This window comes from Ambystoma mexicanum, chromosome 2p (assembly GCF_040938575.1).
Source record: "Ambystoma mexicanum isolate Mex_15411 chromosome 2p, UKY_AmexF1_1, whole genome shotgun sequence".
In the NCBI taxonomy this organism is placed as follows: Eukaryota; Metazoa; Chordata; class Amphibia; order Caudata; family Ambystomatidae; genus Ambystoma; species Ambystoma mexicanum.
This window is the reverse complement of record NC_090923.1, coordinates 159,751,012-159,776,844: the sequence shown is the minus strand read 5'-3', so window position 1 is coordinate 159,776,844 and position 25,833 is coordinate 159,751,012. Positions and strand designations below refer to the sequence as shown.

At 42.3% G+C, this 25,833-nt stretch overlaps 1 protein-coding gene across 1 annotated transcript in view; it reads right to left on the bottom strand.

The window, feature by feature from the left end:
• Positions 1-25,833, bottom strand: part of C2PH3orf20 (chromosome 2p C3orf20 homolog) — a 746,030-nt gene that overhangs the window by 699,046 nt on the left and 21,151 nt on the right. The window contains exons 2-3 of the mRNA XM_069643014.1: positions 1,991-2,178; positions 397-854 (exon numbers count right to left, since the gene is read on the bottom strand). Coding sequence (XP_069499115.1) covers positions 397-817 — 421 coding nt within the window. The 5' untranslated portion in view covers positions 818-854; positions 1,991-2,178. The remainder of the gene's footprint in view (positions 1-396; positions 855-1,990; positions 2,179-25,833) is intronic.

Genomic DNA, 25,833 nt, shown 5'->3' with positions numbered 1-25,833 from the left:
TTTGCATATGGTTTTCCCCTTGTCTAAGGGCTCGGCCGGCTGAAGAATGATGGTCTGGAGGGTTGCTCAGAGCAATGCCAGTGATAAGGATTCATTCCAAGCCTTCCACCCAGCACCTCTTTTGTTTTGCTGAATTCCGTGTATGTCAGGTTGGTTCAGGAAATTCCAAATGATCCTGCTCCCAGAAAAGAGATGTAATGTCATGCCCTTAATTAAGTAGCCGTCACTTCTTTTACTGTTATAAATCACCCATGTAAAAGATCAGTGTGGGGAAGTGTGTTGGTGTGCTGGGGTTCTGAGGGTGAATGGGGCAGGTTGCCTAAAACATTCCCATACGGTTCTCTCCCCAAAGATTCATTATGTAATATTTAAATCCATCTATCACCAATTCCTTACCATTGCAAGAGAGCTGCCTCTCTACCTCCAGTCGCTGCAGTGCCCGAAAGACTTTCCTTGTCTTTCGACGATAGGCGAGCAGAACCTGCCGGGTTTCGCTGCCCAAGGATATGCGATGCGCTTTCCAAGGTTCTCCAGTAGATGTTTTTTTTTGTTTCTCCTGTCCAGCTATGGCTGAAGTTGGTTTGCTGCCGGTCTCAAGACGTATGTCGTAGGAGCCAAAGTTTGGTATACTTTCGGGCAAAGCTGGTAACTCCTCCCAGTTGAAATCAAAAAAGGTCTTCATGGCAGGGGGCAGCCTGCCCCCCCTGTCTCGGAGAGCCTTCAGCTGCTCTCCAATTTCGTTCAGCAACTTTGGAGCCAATGCTATGCACTCCTCAAAAGAGTGGGTCTTCTCTAAGCTGAGTTCCATTGCAGCCATTAAGTCATGTTGATGACTGGGTCTTTTTTATCATGTCCTTTAAGAAGAAACATAAACATATTAACATCTACATCTACATTAAAGAGCATTCCTGATGTTGGAATATGGATTTTGGTGAATGATATAACTACGTGCGTTAGAATCTATATTTTCTTTGATTTTCATGTATTTGAACTGGGACATTGAAAAATAGTCTAGTAGCATTTTGCAGCAGTACAGAAAAAGGACAAACAATCAAATACACTCGACAAAGAGAAAGAAATACTTCATGAATATTGACAACAGAGGAAGGGGGTTTAAAACATGCTCTTATGGAAATTATCCTTCCCTCTTGATTTTCTTCTCCTCCCCTTCTGGTCTTTGATATCTACGGACAACCAATGGAACCCTATTGGACCCAACCCGAGTAATAATTCTGTATATCCCGAGAGTTAACTTACCAAATTTGATCGAAACCAGGCATTGAACAAATCTCACTGCCCCATTGATTTTTTGAGGGTGTAAACTTATTTTGCCATTAGCCCTCCATTACGTCTCGCCCTTCAACCCCAATGATTGGTGTTAGCTGTTCTTTCGTTCAATGTAACTTCATCCACTGGAATAAACTTGCACTGACATCACATGAAGCAAATGGCAGCACCAGCAAATACATAGAGGCTTAGAATGCCAAAAGCTAATTGCAGATTTCTGTCTTTAAAAAGCAAAAATAAAAGGAAGCAATTCTGAAAGAAATACACAGTAGGTCATGTAACATCTGCGATCTTATAACAGATCTGGATGGTAGAAGAGTGCAGTGTTTTCATTACTGATTAAGCAGTGTCCATAATCTCTGCATTGGACAGTTCACTGCATCAGATTACATGGCATAGAATACAGTAGCCGAGGATTAATTAAAGTACTTACTATGGTTATAAGATTTTAGTGGAGCAGATTTTGCTATGAATTGATATACAAAAGCCCTCAGGATATTAAATGAAAGAGATGTAAGTTGATATCATTCCTATCTAAATATCATCACATATCATTGTTGTCTACATAGTCATGGCATGATTCTAACAAATCAAAAGGGGGAACATTCTTTGATGGCTGCGTTAAGGTAGGGTGGGAAGGATCAAGAAAGGTGGGGAAGAACCTGGGGTATCAAAGCTGGGTTTGGGCCATGAATATACAGACCTTTCACCGTATAAGTTATACCGCAGAAGTCTGTTACCGTTTGTGTCTGATTTGGAAATGATGGCAAAACATGTGAATGAATACCCTTGCCCGTTGATAAGGCGTGCTTATCTATTGCTGAAATTCAATCATTTGCACACATTTGAAGCAAAGGGAGCTTGATTGAAGGTACCTCGGCAGGAGCGGATCTGTAAAAAATGTAATAGCATTGGTAAGTTTGAAACAACTAAACATCTACTGCTAGATTGCTCAGGTCTGGCGCATTTGAGGCATCAAAATATGAGCAACTATTATATCTTGAAACTTGATGTATTAAGTAAATTATGGTATATACTGATGAAGGGGGTAGATCAATCGGTCATTATTATGACAATCAAAATGTGGTACGAAATAAGGAAAATGATAGCAGCATGAAACATATATTTTGTATCATTCTATTTAACCCTTCTCCTAATTATACCCAATGTTTTGCTTGTTTTTGAATGTTTTGTATAAAGATGTTGATCGTATGTACAGATACATTTATAAAAATGAAACATGTGCGGCACAAGCAACTAGGATGGCATGCCCATGGTTTGGTGATCATGCCAGTGAGCTCTGTGCCTCAGACCACAAATAGCTAATCGAAAACAATCCTGCCCAACTGAAAACAAAAACCTCCATAACAATCGGTAAAAAATATTTAACAATTCGAACTCAGTCAAATCTGGAGGAGAAGGAATTAAAAAACACATAATAATGGACATGTGTATTTCATGGTCTTATAACAAAACAGACATTGTGAGAAATTTGGAGAGCAAGGGCACGCTATTGTGAGGCAGAAGAAGGTACACAATCAGCACAAAATTCTTAGAAAAACAACCATATCATGCGTATTATTTAGAACTCGGTTATAGCCCTAGAGAGCCACGTGAAAAGGAAATTAGAGTCATCATTGAAATTGACATACAAAATTAATTTCTTGCTATCAACTAAGGTGTCCTCACCAAACAAAACAAACCCAAGACTCTGTCATGTACACATCATCCCAGCCTGTGACTGTCTGGTGTAATCATATGTGCAATGTGGGATTTTTCATAATAATTTGTTGTGTCTGAATCCTGTAGCTGGCGCACTTGCAAGAATTTGAATACAATTTCAGGATTGGGTTTTCAAGATATCGATGTATTTTGACTATGAAATGTAAAAGGCACATATATTGGTGTGCCACATAATATCAGTGTAGAAACTTAGACGAGTAGTGACTGGTGATTTCATTAATTGGAGGGGAGTAAATATTCCCCACAAAAATTCCAGAGCAACAGAGCATAGCGAGGGATTCCGAATCAACCAAGGGGCTTTAAGAAGGGTTCTTGCCACAAGAAAATATTTTGGAGAATGGGATAAAATGGTTTACTTTACAGCCCAGTTTCAGTGAAAAATTGGGTAAAAAGCCAGATAGTTAGTATTTGGTTTTACCCGTAGGGGTGGATTTCCTGAGGCTTGTTGACGTCGGCATCAGTGCTGGGTGGCTTTGAGTGGCTTTAAGCACCAAGTAGCGGAAGGCGCTCTGACGGGAGGCTTGTCCTCGGTGGCTGTCTGGTCGCCTACCAAACTCCTCAAACTCTTTAGAGTCAAAAGTCCCTGCAAGGCTTGGAGGCTGAAGCAAGTGGAAGTAAGTGGGTGGCCACTTGCTCCTCAACCTGGCCTTTTTTCTTTACCTCCTTACCTTCTCCTACTTTCATTGTCTAGCTGTCTAGCTGGTGATATCCCTCACAAAGAGTTGGGGGTGCTGCAGAGCGACGGATCTGCGGAGTAACTGATTTGGTCAAGGAGCCTTTCTCTGCATTGCCCTTGTTTTTACCTTTCTACCCAGAGCTACTGGTGTTGGCAGTGTACTTCAGCTGTCTACCCCAGCATTCCTTAACACTCCCTATCATCTCTCATCTCTCTAGCGTTCAATGATTTCTCCAAGACCAAAACTTAAGAAAGCTGGCCCAGCAAAAAGTAGGAGAGTAAAACCATGGTTATGGATTATAAGGAGCCGGGGGTAGAATAGGGAGTAGATAATAGGGCAGGGGGAATTGGGAGAACCCCCCCCCAAAAAAGACAATTTGCGATGAGTTTTTTTCAGCAAAAAAGCTGTCTGCAAAAAGCTAATTGAAAAAAAACACTGCAGATGTAGCGACATATAACCTCCTGTAAAGGGACCAGAAAGTTTGAGTATAAACAAGAAGACTGCAACCATAGTGTAATCTGTGACTCCATGAGGATCAGATGAGGTCAAACAACATTCACCACAACAGCCTCTGGTCTCAGAAGAAAGCTTAAGCAGGATCTCGACACACTCCAAAGAAATCAAAATTGAGACGGAAATTTTGGATTTGGGAGAGGCTTTAGAGAAACCACAGCCTCCTGCTCAGGCAAACCATTGTGCCAGTATGGAACCCAGCCAGAAGTATAACTGATCATGTAATCGCCAGACCCTGTGATAGATCAATCCTGGAGACATTGGAGCGTTCAATTGAATGGCTTTATGCAGAAAATTGCCAAGAGGACTTGACTCCCCACCTCTTTACATTGTGTGGCCCCTCGGCAGCTGAGGCTGACCTTTTTGAGTTTCCCGGAATCCAGGAGGATATATGCACGACATCCAGAGGCCATAAATATAAAGAGACCACCTCACCCGCGCCTTGACACAAATTTACTGCAATCACGCTTTTGATTAAATTATTAGAGAGCACTCACAAGCAAGGAAATGTGAGACCCTGCCACTCCAATCGCCCATACAACAGGCCTCAGACGATTGTCAAGTCCAAACTTACAGGGTCCTTGGAGCTCCGAGCTAGGTGATAGCAGCTACCCCCCAACAGCAAATGCTGATTCACCGTACCTTTAAGGAGCTTGGAAAGGGCAGTAAGTGCTCAAAACGCATACAGCAAGAAACAAAGATCTTGCCCGTTTTGACAAATGTACTGAAATCATCAAATGGCTTTTGAAAAGCTCAAACAGGATATGTGGGAGGGAGTCAGCAGTGAGTGACCAAGCAATTGGATGCTAATAGAATGGCAGAGAAAGCCTGTATGACCGCCATGATGGCTTCTTACGAACTGCCCAATACTTCTGCAGAGCAAGTGGTCTTGGATGTGAAAACCTCTCTGAACTTAGTAGGGGTAGTGTTGAAGGTATGCATCCCGGCCCCAGACACCTTGATATGTGGTTATCAGTGTACAGCCAAAGAACAGTTGGGGTTAACCACTGTCATTTCAAGACCCTGTAAAACCACTGCTTGCCAGAGGCTGGACATTCCCATTTCCCCATGGAAGCCGTCCCTAAATCAAACGAAATTTGTGGTGGCATCACCATCGAAAGCAAGGCACAAGACAGACTTGGTGGGGAACTGAACACACTAAAATGATCGGGCCAACTGATGCATGTTCTGTGGGGGCTGTACCATATGTTTTGGGTTAGCAAACTCATATATTAGTTCCTGCCTTATTAACTGCGAAAATGCCTTAGATGCAAAACTAGTCAAAGTGTTTTCAGAGTCAAATTTCAAATTCACACGATTCATGGCGGGAACCCATCTCTGGCATGTCCTTTTCTCCCGAGACTGCCTCTCAGCCCACTTCTCAAATCTTCCAATCGATTGTCAACAGGACCCCTTAGGGTCTGAAATGCATCCCAATAGCAGCAGAGAGACAGTTGCATAGAGACATCCACAGAAACACAAAAGAAAGTGTTTAGCGGTGCATCTCTTTCACTCCACTAACTTACGTTTAACGAAATGCCAAAGTGCAGCGGGATGATTCCTGTGCAGGCGGTCACTGAAGGGTCCTATCTGAGAATTGCGAGTTGGAACATCGCAGGCATTAAAAACAAGCTTTTTGATGTATTGTGAGATGCTTAAGGGGTTCTCTCGATTTGACCCAGAGAATCCCTTATTCACGTGGCATGGGAAGGGCTGGCGTTCTAAGATCCCAACCCTGGGGTGGACGAGCGAGGGAGGATCACCTAGGTAGGGGAGCCCAGGGTTATGCTCAGGGGAATGAGAGATGCAGTACTACACCGGGGAAGAGGACAAGGAGGACGAAGTCCCTGAGGCTTTTATAGGCTGCTCCAAATAAACCTCCCTTCCACCCAATGCATCTCCCTTACTAGAATCCACCAACCCCTCTGCATCTGGTAAATCTATTAGTTACCCAAACCCTGTTGCAGTGGGAAACTACATCTCCCAGAATCCCTATTTTATGGTTGCCTAACAAAGTACTCCCAGTCATTCTCCTCCATGTCCCTCTGATTATTATTTCACGAACTCCCAGTCTGCTTTAACCAAACACCACAGTTCCCACAAACCCCCCTATTCATTTCACAACAATAATACAGATCCTTTCCTTGACAAACCTTCAAATTATTATTTTGCAGATTTTTCCCATTCATTTTACAAACCCTATATGTTTCACCCTTCCAAGTTTACCAACACCCCTAAAACGTGGGTTAATGAGCTAGGAGTAAGAATGAATCCCCAGAGGAATATGAGGGATATAATTCCTTATAAAAGCCTGCCACGGTGTCCCAGTTTTGAACCAGGATGGACTAACCCCAGAGCTGTATACGTGATATGTCCCAACACAAGGGTCAGGCAGAGTAAGGCAATTGCCGATAACTACATACACCTGACTGCCCTTTCTGTTCCTCATAGGAATAAAAGGCCGAGCATCAGAACACACTCTGAGCAAGGCCGAACGCACGAGGAAGCAGCTACTCAGGGACACCAGTTCAAACAGAGGAGAAAGCCGGTGAGACGTGAATGGACGACCTGGAGGGAATTGCCCTTGCCCTTTTCAACCCCCACCTGCGAATCATCCAAGAAAGGAAACGTAGGATTGGGAATCGCAGCTGGCGAGTGGTGTGACAGATAAGGTCTTTGTAACGGAAATTAGTACCAGAGACAGAGTGGTCTGGCACAATGTGGGTGTTCATTCAAAGGACTCTGACGGGTAGCCTGCTCCTGAACAAGGAGAGTGAAGCAAGGCTCATATTGTGGAAAATACAAGCACCAAGAGGCCTTGGGGGAGGCCGGTGTGCTGTGTCAAAGTGGTCATATGAGTGTCAAGCCAAACCCCTTGTACAGTCGAAAGTCTTTGACATGTTGTGGAAGTAAAGTGAAGCCTGACTGGAGGCTTAAGGGAAAGCCTGACTGGGCGCCCAAGCGAAAGCCTGACTGGGGCCTGAGACCCGGACTTAGGAAAAGGGAAGAACCTAAGGGGTCTTGAATGACTTTTTGTTGAACTGTGAACTGTGGCAAGTGTGAACCCGACAGAGGGTTTCAGAGGGAAAACTAGGGGAAGGGAACCCTCCGCATTCTGATGAGCCTATGAAATTGTGAACTGTGGCAAGTGTGAACCCGACAGAGGGATGCCAGGAAAAAGTTGAGGGGAGGGGATCCCACCTTTTTAAGAAAGCAAAGTGAACTGTGAGATAAGGGCAAATGTGAACCCAACTGAGGGATGCCTGTGAATTGGGGTGAATCGTGATACACCCATGAACATTGTGACAAGTGTGAACCTGACTGAGAGATGTCCACAGTGAAGTTGTTGGTCTAAACCTTACTGAGGGCGGCTATCGTTGAGAGAAGGATCGTAGCCGGCTGAGGGGGATCCAATGGTGAAGAGTAATCACCTGATGTGAAGATTAACAAAAAGGAACTTTTGTTTTATTGTATTTGCCATATCAGGCCCTCTGATGCAAGAGACGTTGCATGAAAAAGACTTGGGCACAGTAAGCCCTGATATTGAGGAAAGGAACTGTAAACTCGAGCTGGAGAAGTCCAAGATTGTTCTGGGCTCAAGAGTCCCACCTTGTCCTATGCTCAAAACATGGAGTATCGTACACCCCAGTCATAACATCCTAACTTTACATTTTGTGAACACTTCTTTTTTTCCTGTGAACATTATTCCACACTATTTTGTAGCATAGCAGTAAGGATTGGCAATAGTTTTTTTTTAGTATAGGCCCTCTTATTTGACTAGACTCTACTAGGACTGTATTATTAATATTTGACGTTCGTAGCTTGCGCCCATCTTAGATTTAGGTTTAGATTAGGCGTTTATCTCACCCCTTTTACAATTCAATAAACTCCCTTGAACTATGATCACTTGTGTCTGTTTTCCTTTGATACCATGCTTTCCTTAGAGTGGCCTGGATTCCGTGGCTTAACCTGTTTGGCATAATCTACCTGCAGGAAACGTGGTTAGTTGACGAGACCTGCCTTCATGACAGGTTTATAAATCATAAAAACATTTTGGTAAAGGCAGAAAGATCGAAAGTGGGCTGCTGCGAAAGATCCTGGTGACAATAGTAGGGAAACCATATGCCGCCCATGCGATCGAGAGGAACTCTCATAATCATGTATTGCTGGTAAAGGGGTGTTTCCATCAGTACAAAAACTAGTGGTTGTAAATACCTACATTCCACCCAAAATTAAGTGAATAAACACCATCAAGGAGGAATTATTCCTCCCAGCGGAGAGGCTAAATGCTGTGGAAAATAGCACTATTTATTTATTGGTGATATTAATGCAAAACTAGGAAAGACTCCTTCATGTCTGAATACCATTTTTTAGAACTCAATGGCAGATGAAGGGGGGGGGGTGCCCTGTCAAATCTTACTTTCAAGGAAGGTTTGAGGAAATATTTCAGAGAGTATTGTCTAGTTGACTGTTTTTCTTTTCACAAAGCCAAGTGCTTTGAGGTTCTGGATGGAATGGACAGCGACCATAACCCCATGGTTTTAGAGTGGTATGTGAGTACAAATAACCCCTCCCAGAACAAGCAAGATCTGGCTGCGGTCCACACAATGAGAAAAGTCATCAGAGACAAGATCTTTAGAATGCTTCAAGATGGTGACATTTTGAGCATTCGAGAAAAACTCCTTGGAGCCCAAGTCCCATACGAGGTAGTGCATTAATGCACAAGAGGTAGTGCATTAATGTGAACCTCTGCTGGCTCAAATGTATAGAACCACACCACTTACCAGGGGAACAACAGTGAGCAAGACAACTGCACTAAGGGATAAGGCCCCCTGGTTTGACGCTGAATGCAGGCATGTTAAAAGGTTGCTCCATCTGGCCACACAGGGGACATCAGCAAATGCAGGACAACTCAATGCTTTGAAAATATCCTATACAAACCTACTCAAAATAAAGATTGGGATATATAGTCACAATGGGACACACTCGTCAAGGCAAACGGGGAAAGAAAGAAAAAGATTTTGGAAGCTTGCAAGGAGTTTTGACAAAGCTCAGAAGTGCAATGTGGTTTCAGTCCCCCAGGAAGCCTGGTTATCCCACTCCAAGAGGTGCTCCTCAAAGTAGGGACTGACGTGTCATCAAGCTCTAAAAAGGGAAGTAAGGACCAAGATGACATTGATTTTTCTGGGGAGGAAATTGCCACTCAGTTGAAGACCTTACAAAAGGGCAAAGCCGCTGGTATGGATGGCCTAGGACCCCAAACTGGGTTTTTAATTAAATTGCACAGGCCCAAATCCCTCAGCTTTCATGGAAAAGAAGTCTGATTATCCCATTGCTTAAAAAGGGTCCATGGCAGATCCCCATTGTTATGTGATTACGCTCCTAGATGCCTATAATAAGATCTTCGAACGGTGTCTGGTGGCGAAAATGGAAGAATGCACTTTGGAAAATCATCGTCTTCTGGAGACTCAGGCCAGCTTTTGAAAATGCGTCTCCACTCTGGACCAATGTTTCCACTGAACATCATATTGGAGCAATAAACTCGACGGAGAAACAATCATATCTTTACTGCCTTCTTGGATTTGACAAAAGCCTTCCAGTCCATAAATCAAAACCTTCTTTGGAATAAGTTAGTCCGGATCTGGGTCCCTGCTGGGCTTCTCCAATTAATAAATCTGGTGTATGAGGACACCTCAGTTGCAGTCAGATGCTCAAGGACGCACAAGTTCTCAAGGGACTTTACCACAAAAAAGGGCATGAAGTAAGGGCATCCACTAGCCCCACTTGTATTCTCTTCATTTGTATTAGATTTTAATCCTCTTAATTCCCTATGAAAACTAATTTCCCTCCTTTTAAATGGAACCAAATTTAGCACCCTGCTTTTCGCTGATGATAATGGACATCACACCGGGAAGGTTACAACGGAATTTAAGCTATGCTACCTCCTTTTTTAAAGAACACAGGCCGAAACTGAATCTATCTAAAACCAAGATTTTGTTTTTTGGCAAGCGAGATGTGAAAGCAAGCTAGATTCTCAACAATGACAAAATAGAGGTTCAGTGACTATAAATATCTAGATCTGACCTTTTCCAAAAAAGGAAGTTAGCAGAGCTATGTAAACACAGCAGCCAAGCAAGACGCTTTTGGCTTTAAAGGGCTGCTTTGTTTTTATTACTGATATGGTGGGAATTGGCTTGACAAATGCCTCCTAGTGATTGAGGCTAAAATCCAGACGGCTGTTCTATATGGCATTGAGATCTTGGAGGCTTCCACATGTGGATGCCTGGAGGTAATGCAGAACTCCTTCCTACGGAAGGTCTCATGGTTCCCGCCCAGCTATAAAATCTCTGGCATGTCGCAGGATTATACTAATGGTTAGACTAAATGTCCTCCCATTGAGAGAAGGATGTGCGGGTTAGGTTTAGGTAGGGTATGACATGTGTTTCAACCAAATCTGGTCTTTATCAAAACTGGGCACTGGTTCTTATAATGTCTTTCCACTCAGGAGGTGTGTGAACTCTGTATGTACACAAAATTATAGGTTGGAAATACATTATAAGAACCAGTGCCCAGTTTTGACAAAAACCAGAGTTGCTCAAAACACATGTCAACTAAGGGGTACACTTACAATAAAAGGTACTTTTGAAGACACATATTTAACATTGCGTTGTACATCATTTGGCACCAGTGCCATACTCGGGTACCCAACCCTATTCATGCAACTAAGATTAAGGTTTGGGTATACCAAATATTAAATGCCATCTCCAGAACATTTGCCTGGTAACAGAACATATGGTGTCATATAATGTTAGTTCCGTGGCATCTGAAAGTCGCTCTCTCTATGACACCTGAGAATGCTGGTTGTCATGGCACAGGTTCTTTGACATTAGGGTGGCAAGGGCCATTTATGACTCAGTTCCGCCACCTGGAGTAATTACAGCTACTTTTATCAATTTAGTCAGACTGAAAGACTCCGAAAGTTCAAATTTCCATCCCATTTGGATTATTTCATGAGCAGACCATTGCGCCAAATTAATTCTGTTAATTTATAAGGCATTGGTCTGGTCTTATCTTTGAGAACAAAAACAAAACATTTGGTCCTTTGCTGGATTCCAGAAAGCTTCAACATTTTATAATTAGCATCAAGGCTTGGCTGCATTTCCATGGGAGAAAATATCCCCCACCTGTTGTTGCGTTGTTGTGGCTACAGGGAAAAAATGCAATTTGGCTGTCCAGGCCATATTGCTTGCTGGCTTTGCTAACAAATATAGCCTTTAAAAGTCATTTTATTCCCCATGGTTTACATTTTCACAAAACCTGGCAAAACTGGAACATTTCTTTGCAATCAAACTCATATCAAAGACTTATGTCTTAATACCTGTTAGGGTTTCACACGAGAGGCTGGCTCCCATTAGAAAGCGTTGGGGTATTTAGAAGGTCTACTTATCAGTCTTCGTATACTTTTTGTCATTCACAGGTGTGAACTCTCTACCTCTCACTGAACTAAAGTGAAGAGCATTGCCACAGCAGGAAAGAGCTGTCTGCAGCCACTCCTTGAAAACTCCCATCCGACAAAAAAAGGTTTTTGGCCGGGTTTTAAATTTTTCAAGTGAAAATATTTTTAAATAGGATTTTTTTGTGTAGCCCTTTAATTGACAATGTTACAACCCTTGTGAACTGTTTTTAGGTTAAAGTGCATCCCCCTGATAAATTTCCCTGTACTTGTGTGTGATGAGAATGAGTGAGGAATGAAACACGTTGGGTTGAATGGGAATGAAGTAGCGTGTGATTTATTGGTTAGTTGATAATTTAAGTTTTGATTTTGGTCAACCTTACACCATCTTAGTTTGACACTAGACTGTGATTTACCACATGTCCTTGTTTGTAAACCTTCCCTGTCCTGGTTTATACATATTTTCTATTCTTGTGTGCATTTTTTGCTTTTTCTGACTGCAGTTTGCTCCACATATTGAGAAATTGTAGTAATTATTAAGGCTTATTTTATAATTGTACATTGTTAATGAATGTGAACTATAATAATAAAACTTATTTTAATATACATTATTTTTCACTCTGAGTGCGATTTAGTGGTTGGTTTAATTTCACACTAGGGTGCATTTAAATCAGTATTGAGGGTTGTAGGAACTCCTTTTATCCTCTTTTTTAGCCAGGAACAGCGAGAGAAAGATCCCCACCTGTGATAAGACACTGCTCACCAAACTTTTTCGTATGTATTTTACAGGGTTGCCTATGCTCGGGGGCCTATTTGGTGTAGCAGTATACATATTTCCCCTTACCTCCTTTGTGTTAGAAGGTCCCATTAGAAATGCCCCACACATGTATGGGCCGTTTATGGCAACCCAGCTGGACTAGGAGATATGTCCTGGCAATGGGGTTTAGAGGACCTTCAATTCATAAGAATTCTCAGGACGATACGCCCCACTCCAAGATGGCCTCTGGGGTGGGATGGATACTGCTGGATCTTAGCTCCCATTCCAAGATGGGTGCCGCCGCTACACAGGAACGTTGTTCCCTCTGCATCATCAGGATTCTCCTCTACGCCTTAAATGGAGGAGTAGGAGCCACGCTCCTTGTCACACAATCTGTGAGACTCTGGAGGTCAGGATTTTCGCCATGTTATGTTGATTAGCTTAGGTACTTAGATTCATGTTTTCGTTTGTTTTGTAATTTTTTTTACATTTTTGATTCATGTTTGGGTGGAAAAGCGCAAGACTCCCTTGAATTAATGATAGACAGGGGCTATCATAACTGAGACTGCCCAAAAGGCTCAGTTCTTTAACCTGTTCAGAAAAGGTGTGCTGTCTGTGTAACTTAACATGGACCTATCCTAATGGTGGTTCGAGAAAGACTATGCAGAACACTAGGTACACCACCTTGTTTATTACGAAGGTCTCTTCATGACCAAACGGGAAGGGGGGTCCTCTTGACATTACCTTGTGTTTAATTCCTTCGGTTCTCTCATCCCCTACAGCTCCTGGATCGAGGTACCCTGAACACCAGGGGTCACTCTTGCCTGGGAGAGAGACTTCCTTACCTTACTGAATTTCAGAAAGTAGGGTGGAAGACTCTGGCCCTGGTTTGAGGGAGGCTCCGACGTGATTCCCAAGAGATGACAGTTTCAACCTTGCCAGGCTTGACAGATCGCAAGACTTTTGTATTCAATCTCTTTGAATCAGGGAGGAACTGTTGAAAGAGTGTGCCTTTGCCCTACAAAAACTACAGTCCGAAGTTTCAGCCTCCCGACGTGGTGTTATTCCAGACTATGGTCCAAATTACAGTTGTGCCGGAATACCAACGGGATACCGCTGAAACGGCCTTACCTTCTCCACGGCCCAATATCCCAGTAGTACAGGGATACTACGAGCAGTAGAAACAATAGTAAGTTCCCATTTCATGGCGTCCCATAGAACTCCATGGGATAGGATTGCCTGAATCACCAGAACCAGTATTACCAGTGCCAGTGAAGTGATTGAGGCATTTCTTTGCTGGTAGGGGCATGATCTTCCGGAAGGTCAGGCCTGCTGGGAGATTTGTGGCACCCACCGGCAAACTTGTGTTTCGCCGGTCCGAAAAAAACCCTTGTGCCGGAATTATCAGCATTTTTCTGGACCAGTAAAGTCATAATGAGGGCCAATGTCTGCCTTTCAGGGAAAGGTGGAGCAGCTTTCAGGAAAAGTCCCGGGGCTTGGAGATCCATGGGGTTTAGTTCGAGGGGCAGCTGCTGTGCCTTCCTCCATTCTCACTTCCTTTTCTGATACTCTGCCATTACTAACCCCGGCCACCCTACCAGTTCCTTTGTTGGGACACAATATCCCTTCACCACCCATGCCAACTAAGTTTAATGGAGACTAGAGAGACTTCAGGGCATTCTGCACTCAATGTAGAATTAATTATTTGAATTAGCCAGCCATATACGCCAACAATCAATCCAGAATTGCCTTCATGCTGCTAAATCTTGAGAAAGCGGCCCTGCCATCGGCTACGTCACTTATTGATAGCATGACCCCATTTTAGGGAACTAAGACCAGTTCCACAAACCCTTCCAAAGTATTTTTGAGAGACAATGTGCCCCCCAAACGGTCCAAAATAATCCAGTAGGCATTCATCAAGGCAATAAACATTTGCTGGATTATATAGCTTGTTTTCATAGTTTGGTGGCTCAAACATAATTGGCGGAAGACCCGCAATTAACAGTATTCTACCGAGGCCTGACTTAAAACATGCCATGAGCCAAGTAGTTTCTCCCCTTGATACATTATCTGCATATATATCCCTAGTGGTGAGGTCAGATCAATGGATGGGAGAATAGAGAGGCGAAAGAAGATACCATCAACCCTGACATTATACCCCCTGCATGGAAACCGAACATAACCCTAAACATACCTAAACATACCAAGATGAAACCCATTCAGTTAGGTAGTAGTCGAGGGCCCTTAACATTGGAAGAAAAAGAATGCAGGAGGAAGCTGAACCTTTGCTTCTATTGTGGTGACTCTGGACATCCAGTTCAATTTTACAACAAAAGAAACCCTAGGCAAGGGAGAAATAATATGTATTTATTTATTTATTTATTTATTTATTGTTTGTTTGTTTGTTTGTTAGATGCTTATATATGTGCTTATACAGCAAGTAAAATAGTGTTTAAAAGCGCCCATCCCACTCATCAGTGATGGGGAAGGAATTGACAAGCACTTCAAAATTTCTTCCCTGCAGTACATCTCTGAAAGTGTCTACTCAAGCTCCACATTTATACCTCCAGGTAGAACTAAAGAGACCAACCCAGGAATGGTCGGGAGTACAAGCTCTTGTAGGCAATTGGAGCCACCAGCAATTTTATAGATCTATCTTTTGCCACTCGCCAAGGGATTCCACTGATTCATCTAGAAACCCCTCAACCCATATTGCCATTGGATGGCTCTGCTCTGACTTCGGGTCCCATTTCACAGAGAACCCTTGCTCTCTGTCTAGCATGTGAACCTGACCATCAGGAACATATTAGCTTCAATGCTATCACAGCACACCACTTCTGGATAATCCTTGGAATCCCATGGTTGTATTTTCACAACCCAGTGATATATTGGGCCCGTCAAGATGTAAAGTTCAGGGAGCCCTAGAGGTAAATCTTAACTCACCAAGGTTGGAAAACAGTCCCACTTCTGGTTGTCCCACTTTCGGGAACTCGACTAGGTAGTCAACCATTGAAGAAGAGATTCCTGTATGATTGTCCGATAGAACTACTTCCAGGAGCCAGTATTCCCTACCGAGGGACCTATGCCCGCTCAGAGAAGGAGAATGCCAACCGCAAAGAATATGTAGAAGACAACCTTAAGAAGGGGTTCATTTGACACTCTACCTCTCTGCATAGGCACCCATATTTGTCATACCAAAAAGGGGTGAATCCAAACAAAGGCCTAACACCATCACAGTCAAAAACCGATATCCCCTTCTGTTGATTCATATCCTCATCGACCAAGCTGGGAACAGCAGTATATAAACAAAACTTGATCTTAAGGGTGCCTACAACTTGGTAAGAATCTTTCCCGGTGACGAATGAATGGCAGCCTTTCATATGCGTTTTGGGCATTATGAGTATCTTGTCATGCCTTTTGGCCTTTGTAATGTGCCTGCAGACTTTCAGCACTTACTCAAAGATGTCTTGGACGTGTACATCGTGATCTACCTAGACAACATTTTGATCTATTCTACATCCCACACTGATCATGTACGTCATGTAAAGGAAGTCTTACGAAGGCTGAAGGAACATGTTTTTACGCCAAGTTGTCAAAGTTAATATTCCACAAGGAACTAATGACTTATTTAGGGTATATCCTATCCCCCCAAGGAGTAGAAATGCAGCTGCAGAAGATCGAAGCCATCCTGAATTGGCTGGCACCCGAACAGTGAAAGAATGTCAATGTTTTTTGGGGTTCACACATTTTTATAGATGATTCATCCAAAACTATTCCATGGTGATAGTCCCTCTTACTCAACTCCTCAGAAAAGGAAAGCCATACATCTGGTCTGCAGATAGTGAAGAGGCTTTTCAGTTTTTGAAGGGCAGATTCATCTCAGCATCCATCTTTCATTTGCTGGATCCTAGTCAACCTTCTTTGATAGAAGCAGATGCTTCAGACCATGCTCGGGGGGGCCTTACTGATACAAAAGGACCCTGTTTCCAAAACCTCACACCCAGTTGCATACCACTCTGCCCGAACAACATTATAGCATCTTTGCTAGCAATTGAAAAGGACCTCCTTGTCTGGCATCATCTATTGGAAGGCGCTCGCTGTACCCCCACAGTTCTGACCGACCACTGTAACCGAGAAGGGTTGAAGACAGCCAAAGCGATGAATCAAGTACAACATGGCTGGACACATTTCTTTGCTCATTTAGACTTCATAGTCACATATAACCCAGGACATGGGGCCATGACTTTCATGGAGCTGGGCATTTTTGTATCCATAAAACACAGGTGAAATTGGAATGTTATGTCTGGTGGGAATTCTTGCGAAAGGATGTATAGGATTATCTCAAGGAATGCAGTGTATGTGCTAGAGCTAAGACACCTTTTATTAAACTGGTAGGTTTTTTACAACCTCATCCCATAGCTGAAGTTCCTTGGTATATTTGCTCAATGGACTTTATTACGGGTCTTTCCAAGATCCATAGCAACTACGTAATCTGGACAATAGCGGACTCCCTAACCAAGCTTGGACATTTTATAGCATTGCCCCAAGTGCCTACAGAACCCAAGTTGGCTACTGCTTTCATCCAAAAAATGTTTAGACTTCACAGAATCCCCCAAGACATTATCACTGATCCGGGATCTCACTCTCTCTCCGTCTTCTGGAGTTCCCTTAGTAAGATCTTTGAGTTAGATCAATAATTTTCCCGTGCCTATCATCCCCTGAGTGATGGACAGACAGAATGTGTGAATCAGACACTAGGGCAATACTTCCATTGTTACATCACTGAGTATGCAGGGTTTGGGTTTCATTGTTGCCTGTCGCAGATTTTGCATATAATGACACGATTCATGCTTCCATAGAGGATTAACAATTCCATTTAACCTATGGCCTACATGCTAAGTCGATTCCCTTGATGTTGATTCTACCTTCTGAAGTCCCAGCAGTACAGACCCAATTGCATAATCTTAAGTATGGTCCAAAGAGATCACATCTCCATCTACAGAAGGCTCAAGACGACACCAAATGGTTTGCAGATAAACGAAGAAGCCCTGGCCGGCCTTATGCCCAAGGAGAGTTAGTTTGGTTATCTACCAAGAACATACACATTCCATCCTGTGTCCATAAACTCAAAACCCTTCATATCTGCCCTCTCCCCATTCAGAAAGTGATCCAACGATAGCCATGCGATTACAGTTGCCCTAAGCTTACAAGATCAATTCAGTGTTCCATAACTCGCTCCAGAAATTGATGGAACGCTCGGTACAATACCCTGATCATGTAATGTCCAAACCTGCTGCTGTAGGGCCAGATGACAATTATGAGATGAGTCACATCCTGGATTATCTCCACCTCAGGAACCTGGTTTAATATCTGGTAGAGTGGAAGAGGTATGGATCCGAGAAATGGTTGTGTGCCAAATAGAGGGATCTTCATGTCCCTAAATTACTCAGGCTTTTCCATTAAAAGAACCCTAGTAAGCTGGGATGGGACACACCGTGGATCTCGGGGGGGAGTCTGACTGGGGGACATACTGTTAGGGTTTCCCACAAGAGGAGGGCTCCCATTACAAATGCCCCACTCTTTTTAGGCCACTTATTTCAACCCAGCTGATCTAGGCAGTATGCCCTGGCTATAAGGTTTAGAGTACCTTCATTTCATGAAGATTTTTAGGATGATAAGTTCCAATCCATGATGACTGCCAGCGGGAGAGGTTGGATCTTGATGTCCTCCTTTATCGTGTCTCAGATTCCAAAATGGTACTCATTGTCACTGACCCTAAAACAAACTTGTTCTAAGAAAGCAAAACAAGTTATATGATAAACCCCCGAAACTATGTTGTAGTGCGTTACTAAAGCTACCAACCTCTGTGCTGCCTAGATAACAAACAATATGGCACAATATATCCTGAATCGGGAAATAGACGCTACAAACCTGTTCTCCCAAAGAGGAGATACAACGCATGGATTTTCATCCTCTGTACCTAGAAGAGAAGATTTACGATATAAGTTCATCAAATTAGAAAGAATTTCAAAAAAAGAAATTGACACATTTTGGGAAATTATATCTTTGAAGAACTATTTAGAAAACGGATTTATACCTCGTGGCCTAAGGATACGCATCTTCCCCGATTTCTCAAAAGATGAGGACAAAGACCTACCGGAAGACTGGGAAAAGAATTTGAACACAAGCTCTACCAAAATGCTAGAAATTCTTATCGAACATGCTACAAGGGAACAGAAACGAGCAAAGGAACAAATAGATCCTATCACAAAAGAAAACAAAGGAAACACAAGCACTTCAATCAACAAAAACTTTAATAAAATGCACGAAATACTTATGGAATACCAGGATGAGATCAAGATACGTAAAGTACGTAAATTCTACAGAGATGAACGAGACTACCGCGAAGATAAAGTATACACTTTCTAAGAAAAATATAATAAACTGTCCAAACCACTCTCCAAAGAAAATACACCCAACACCTCACCAGGTAGCTCTGATGTCGATTCAGAGACAGACAAGGAGGAAACGAGGGAAGTAGGATATAATATTGAAGGATCAGGTTTCTTGAATCAGATCAGACGTTTTAAAAAGGGAAGTGGATTAACTAATACCGAGCAAGTCCGTTTTCAGACAACTCCATCCACAAACCCCCAACAAGCTTCACCAGGAGGAGAGGAAGGAGGGGGAGGGGTACAAGACAGCAGAAATCCAGATGCTCTGGAAGATTACAGACATTTGACAAGAGCCAGGGCTCGGCTAGCTACAGGAACAAAACAAGCAATTGACCTTGTTATGAACATCTCGTCCAAAGATTTGACAACAGATGAAATCAAATTACTCAACAAAGGCCTGTCCTTTGCCCCTACTTATAGATACGACCATATCCAAACACAGATTGATCTATTCAAATTCACAAGGAAATTGAAATTAAAAAAGTTCTTCACCACCCAAGTTCAGCAATATCGACCAAGACAAGAAAAACCAGTACCAAGTACTTTTTCCATTCAAGATATTGAGAATATTGACTTATTACGAACCCTTGAAGCAGAAGACTTGGAGTTGCATGAAACTTTACATGATTTAAGAATACAACCCATCAGTATCCCACCTCAACAATTGAAAATTAGATCCAAATTTACACCACAGTTTGCCCAAGAAAATATGATTGATGCTTTTCATAAAGTGGTTCAAATGGATATCAATAATCTTTTCGAGCGCCAGAACAAACAAAGCAACAGATTGAAGACCAAAAATAACAATTTGACCTCGGTGGAAATTAAAGCCTTGAAAAATCTACAAATGGATGAGTACATAGTTATTAAGGAAGCCGATAAAGGGGGAAAAATAATCATCATGGACTGTGCGGATTACATCCAGATGGCAGAGAATCATCTAGCAACCCCCTTTTGTTATGGTGAACTCCGGACTAATCCCACCTTGGAAATCAAAAATCGTATAATGGAACAGGTCCAAAACTGGGAAAGGAAAAGCCTAATTACCGAAGATGAAAGAGCCTACATGTCTGTCTCACACCCTGTGGTCCCGACTATTTACTTTTTACCTAAAGTGCACAAAATATTCAATAAAATTCCGGAAGGGAGACCAATTGTTAGTGGTATAGGCTGGGTCAGAGAAAAAAATCAGTGAATTTATTGACAATATACTAAGCCCACGAGTGCCTGAAATTAGAGCTTTTTGTAAAGACTCCACTGATGTCATCAAAAAACTACAAACCATACATTGGAAGGCCACATATAAACTTGTTACCTGTGATGTCCAAGCACTGTATACATCTATTAAACATGAGTCAGCCATTGAAACCATAGAGTGCATATTTTGTGGGGAAACAGCTTCACACTACCACTACGTAACTATGTTAAAGGAAATGTTGACAACAACTTTGGAAAATAATATCTTTCTGTTCGACAAAAGATACTTCAAGAAACAGGGAGTAGCAATGGGCATTAAATATGCACCTGCTCTTGCAAATCTCTTCATGAGTATGTTCGAAGACAAACACGTATACACAGACTAAAATGCACAAGACAAGATTGTGATGTGGACCAGATTTATTGATGATATTTAACTAATTTGGAATGGCAATGAACAAGAACTCATCGAATTCAAAGACCGCTTAAACAACAATGAAGAAGGGATTTTCCTGACAGGACCATCTAGCAACATTAGATTAGACTTTTTGGACCTTACAATATATGTGATGGACGACAAACTGTTGACCAAAACTTTCCGCAAACCCACAGAAGCAAATTCAACCCTATTTGCAACGAGTTGCCATCAGAAATCAGTGATTAATAACATACCAAAAGGAGAATTTGTAAGAGCTTAAAGAAACTGCACTAATACTACTGACTTTTTACAGGAATGTGACTTACTGAAACACAGATTTCACCAAAGAGGCTACAACAAGAGATGTATAGAAGTGGCATATGGAAAAGTTAATACGAGGAATAGGGATGTAACTCTCACACCCAAACACCCTAAACGAAAAGAGGAACATAACAAAGTGAGCCTTATTACAACCTTTTCTCAAAACAATTTTGAAATTAGAAAAATATTGAACAGAAACTGGCATCTGCTCAAACTGGACATGCACCTCAAAGAATGTATTGATGTAAAGCCCAAACTCATTTTCAAAAAGCCAGAACCTTGAAAACAAGCCTTAGCCCATCCTCACTCCCGAAAATACCAAAACCAAGACCAGAACTATAGTTACCTATTGCACCAAAAGGAATCAGGAAGTGCGAATCCTGTGGCATGTGCAAATTAGCACACTCAAACACTGAGACTTTTACTGACTCAAGAGGAACAATCATCACAATCACTGATACCATCAATTGTCGAAGTAAATATATTGTATATGCCATCATATGCACATGTGAATGAATATATATTGGAAGCACTATAAGGGAACGTAGGTTTAGAATACGTGAACACTTTTATGGCATGAGTAAACCAGATACAGAATTGCCACTTGCACAACATTGGCAAACCAAGCACCAATTGGATGATAAAATGAATTTGAGGTTCATCGGACTCAAACAGGCAATTTTGGGTGAGAGAGGAGGAAATAGAGAAGCCCTCCTCTGCCAGATGGAAGCCCGCCTTATTTGCAAGTTTCGAGCAATGGAATTTGGCCTAAATCAAGACCATGAGAGGGCCTATTTTCTCTAAACCTGATCTTAAGTGACTACAACTGTATTACATTTAATACGTACTAGTATTCCACGTGCCACTTTTTGCATGACCAGTATATGTATAGCTATGTACAAACTCATTGATCTGTCCGGGTACACCAAATATAGACTGTTTACTACATGTACCATTGAACTGTCACCTAAAGGCAAATAAGTGTGTGGTAACGCTTTGACCAGTTGTGCCTTAATAGCGTATAAGGTATGAGTCTAGCTTGTCCCCCTCCTTAATAAAGACGCTTTGTCGACATTTTTTTAAATGATCTATGGCCATTTTAGCTATCTGGCCATGCAATAATGTAATATATCTATGTCTCACCTACAATCTGAAGTGAAAACCATGCGGTGTAATTTACCGCACAAATTGTTTACATGCAGAATTTAGATATTTAATATAAGATTACACCTATCTAACTGTAACGATACGATGTAAATAATCGTAGTTTGCAAGACCATGGGAACTTGCCGGGTGTTTCTTCAGTGTGCGCTATTCGAAATACAGCAAGCGAGCCCAAAACATGGCACTCGGCTTCCTACACGCAGAACAGGACGTCAACCAAAATAGAAATAGCACTTGGGTTGCCACGACAACCCTTGTATACACCAGGTAGTGCTGTCAGTCTCCGCACCCTACGGCAGAAGATTTTGAGTAACTCTAAGGTAAGCCCTAACATCATGCCCGACTAAGCGGGCATGTTATTTTTAGACAATACTTTACCACGGACCCTCGTGTATAGGTGGTAATACTTTTGTAGCATTCGGGCACATGCAACCGTAGCGATACAAGCATACGGCTGAAAACAAATCAGAAATTCTTTCAAGGTCGAGTATGAGCTTGCGTTGAGTCGAGTTGAAATTAGACCATTAGCCCATTGAAAGTGACAGACTCCAAGTTATCTTGTATGTTAGACTATCACCCTTCAAGTAGACATACATTTGTGTATCCTTGTCAGGCAAATATTATATGGCTTAGCAGACGCCAAAGGCTTTTTTCTAAATAAATGATGGCTAAGTGCTAAAACGGTTATTAACTCGTGATTTCTGACCTAATTTTTAATAGGAGGATTCATCCCGTGATATTTTGACTCATCGTATTGGAACCCTAGATTTGGAACATAGGTAAGGCTCCCATGGGTGCAACTATACATCATATATCAAAATGAACTATTACGTCACGTTCATATGACTTGTTCACTTTAATTGAAATACTTACATGCTGTTCTTTTTATATTTTTCTCCCCATTTTTATTCTCTCATGTCCATTTACCTTAAACCTCCTCCCCTTTCACCCCTCCCAAGCTGTCTGTGATTTTACAACATAAATATTATTATTTGGATTTTGTATCTACACTAATGTGATTATACATTGCATTTTGATTTGTTACGTACACTTGACTTGTTGATATCATTGTATGAATGTACTAAATACATTATGCAGCTTTGATATTAGATGATTTGAAAAGGACACAGGTGTGTCTTCGAAACACGTGTTATCCTAAAAGGGCAATGCAACACATACTAACCAGTTCACTAGCACTAAGTGTGGCGTAGTTCCTTCAGTGTGTAGCAATACTCTCTACTAAGTTATATGATAAACAAATACAGGTTATAAAAACCATATGCATCTACTAAAAGCTGCTACCATAATGAATAAAATTGATATAATTAAGATCCATAAATAATGACATTACATACATATAAGACCTGGCTGCATTATAAATAAAATGAGGGCCAAACATGCCCTTCTGAGATCCTTCAGGGGGAGAACATTTATCCTAATCATTAAAACAATCCTTCTATATTTTGGTGATGTAATCATTCCTATATCAGCATTCCCATCTGGGCCTTGGAGAAAAAGGATGAATAATTTCAGTGAATGGAGATCAGCAGCTCATTCTTTTAGAGAGGAGCCATAAAATGGATGATCAGATAAATTCACCAACCTCAGTGTGAGGAAACCAGAAAGAGACCACCTTCTGATCAATTTGTGTTTTGAAATATATGTTCCAATGGTGTGGCGTGGAGTTAAACATTCTTGTAAAATTCCCATAAATACACCAGGTGGCCCTGATATCGATCTCGATCCCTGTGACAATTTCCTAAACCCCAAGATTTTAGGAAAACCTCTAAATCCATGACGTCTCAGAGGAAGGAAGTGCAGTTTCTTTGTGAAACCCTTTAACCCTTTCCAGTCTTATTGATCCTATCCACTATTTGAGGTGAATGACTTTGCAAACCTGTTCTGCCGCACTAAGTTCATCCTACACTTCAGGTGAAAGGCTCTCAATCCATGTGCTAACCACTTTAGCTTATCATTCCATGGAGGGGATCCTTTGTATCCATGTGACAGTTCTCTGGACCATCCAGCCTAATATTTTAACAGGTTCCCTTGTACTAGATCAAAATTAATGATGTTGTGTAGCACAGCCTGCAGGGCCTGCAATAATAGGGGCTACTAGCCATGTATTCAGACTGAATTTGTAGACTTCAGAATGGCGAAGGGCTTAGCTGGCATTTTGATCTTGTGTTGTCAAGGCTGTGAGGGGCAAGCACTTTACTCGCAAAACTGTCTTATAGGCTTAATGACCAGAAACCAACCTTTCTGCATGTGACTGGTTCTCCATCCCCTGAGTGACTCCTCTCTTGCCTATCTTTTTTACAAGCAAAGGTCACTGTCTCTGAAGAGAATGTCCAGACCCATTATTTCTGCAGATGCCTAGAAGTACTTTGAGGAGGCACTTGGTGTGTGCTGACTGTGGTTGGTTGAATAGGGAGGACACTCTTACAGTTTGTTCCTCGCAGAAAGATTTTTAAATGTCCCCCGAGCCTGTCCTTCCTGCAGGTGGCCAAATTATCTGTCTCTGTTAAATCCCCCAAATACCATCCCTCTCACAAATTACTAGGTGATTATCCTGGGGTCACTCTCAAGAACCAATACTTTCTTCCAATATTGCGAACTTGTGTTTGTATAGAGCTTACTTGCACAGCTTCATATTTAATTACAGGTCCTCTGTTCACATTCCAATCTCCAGAGCCAATTCTTCCAACATGTAGGTAATTCTTTTTCCATGGGGAAATGCACCACACATTCCCCTTTCCTCCTCACACCCCCACTACCCAAATTCATGATTCTTCATCACAGTCTCCTGCTAACCCAACACACTCCCTTCCCATCACAGTTCTCCACTATAACCATCTCACTCTTCCTCATCACGGTCCACCACTACCGGCACCTCACTCTACCGCATCACAGTCCCCCATTATGCCCACCTCACTCTTCCTCCTCACAATCTCCCAGTACCCCACCTCACTCTTTCTCATCCTCATCACAAACACCTATTACTCCCACTTTACTCATCCGTGTCACATTCCCCCACTATCTCCATCTCACTCTTCCTCATCACAGTCCCCCACTTTCCCACCTTACCCTTCCCACCTTACCCTTCCTCGTCACAGTCCCCCACTAGCCCACCTCATTATTCCTCCTCACAGTTCCACATTACTCCCACCTTACTCTTGCCCATAACAAGACCCCAAATACCTCACCTTAGGCTTCCTCGCAAAGTCCCCAACTACTTGTGATGAATATGGACTTTCCCCTAGAGGGGAGCCACCCCATTTAATGCTAGGGAGGTGAGCCCACTCAGCAAGACCCTCCTAGGGGCCTGGGCAATGGGGATCTCACTGGGAGTGACTCCCCTCGTGTGGATAAGGACTCTCATTCTGGTAAGAAACTCCCTGTACAGAACACATCTGACTAAATAGGAATCAGAAAAACTGTTGTTGACAATGTTTTGTATTTACCCATTAGTGACATCTCTTGAATCTCTTTGGCTTCAGGTAATGCTAGTTCCTGTTTGAACTCCCACAGTCTAAGAAAAACAACACACCCCCTTTGTTTGTACATAAAACCACGAGGAACATGGAAGTAGTGGTAAAGAATCCTATGTAGCAGAGAGCTTCTTTTGTGAAGGCATGCTAGAGGGGCAGAGCCATGCTAGACCAGTGAGCCAGCGGTAACGTGGAGAGCGAACGAGATGCTCGCAAGACGCTGGAATGCTGGTATCCTGACCTGCAAAGAAGCCTGGGTGAAGAAGGAGATAGGGATGGTAAAGCGAGCGTCTCGTCTGGTGGCACGACCATATGTAAGCCATGGTGGGCCTGGGTCATGTTAACTGATGCAGAGAT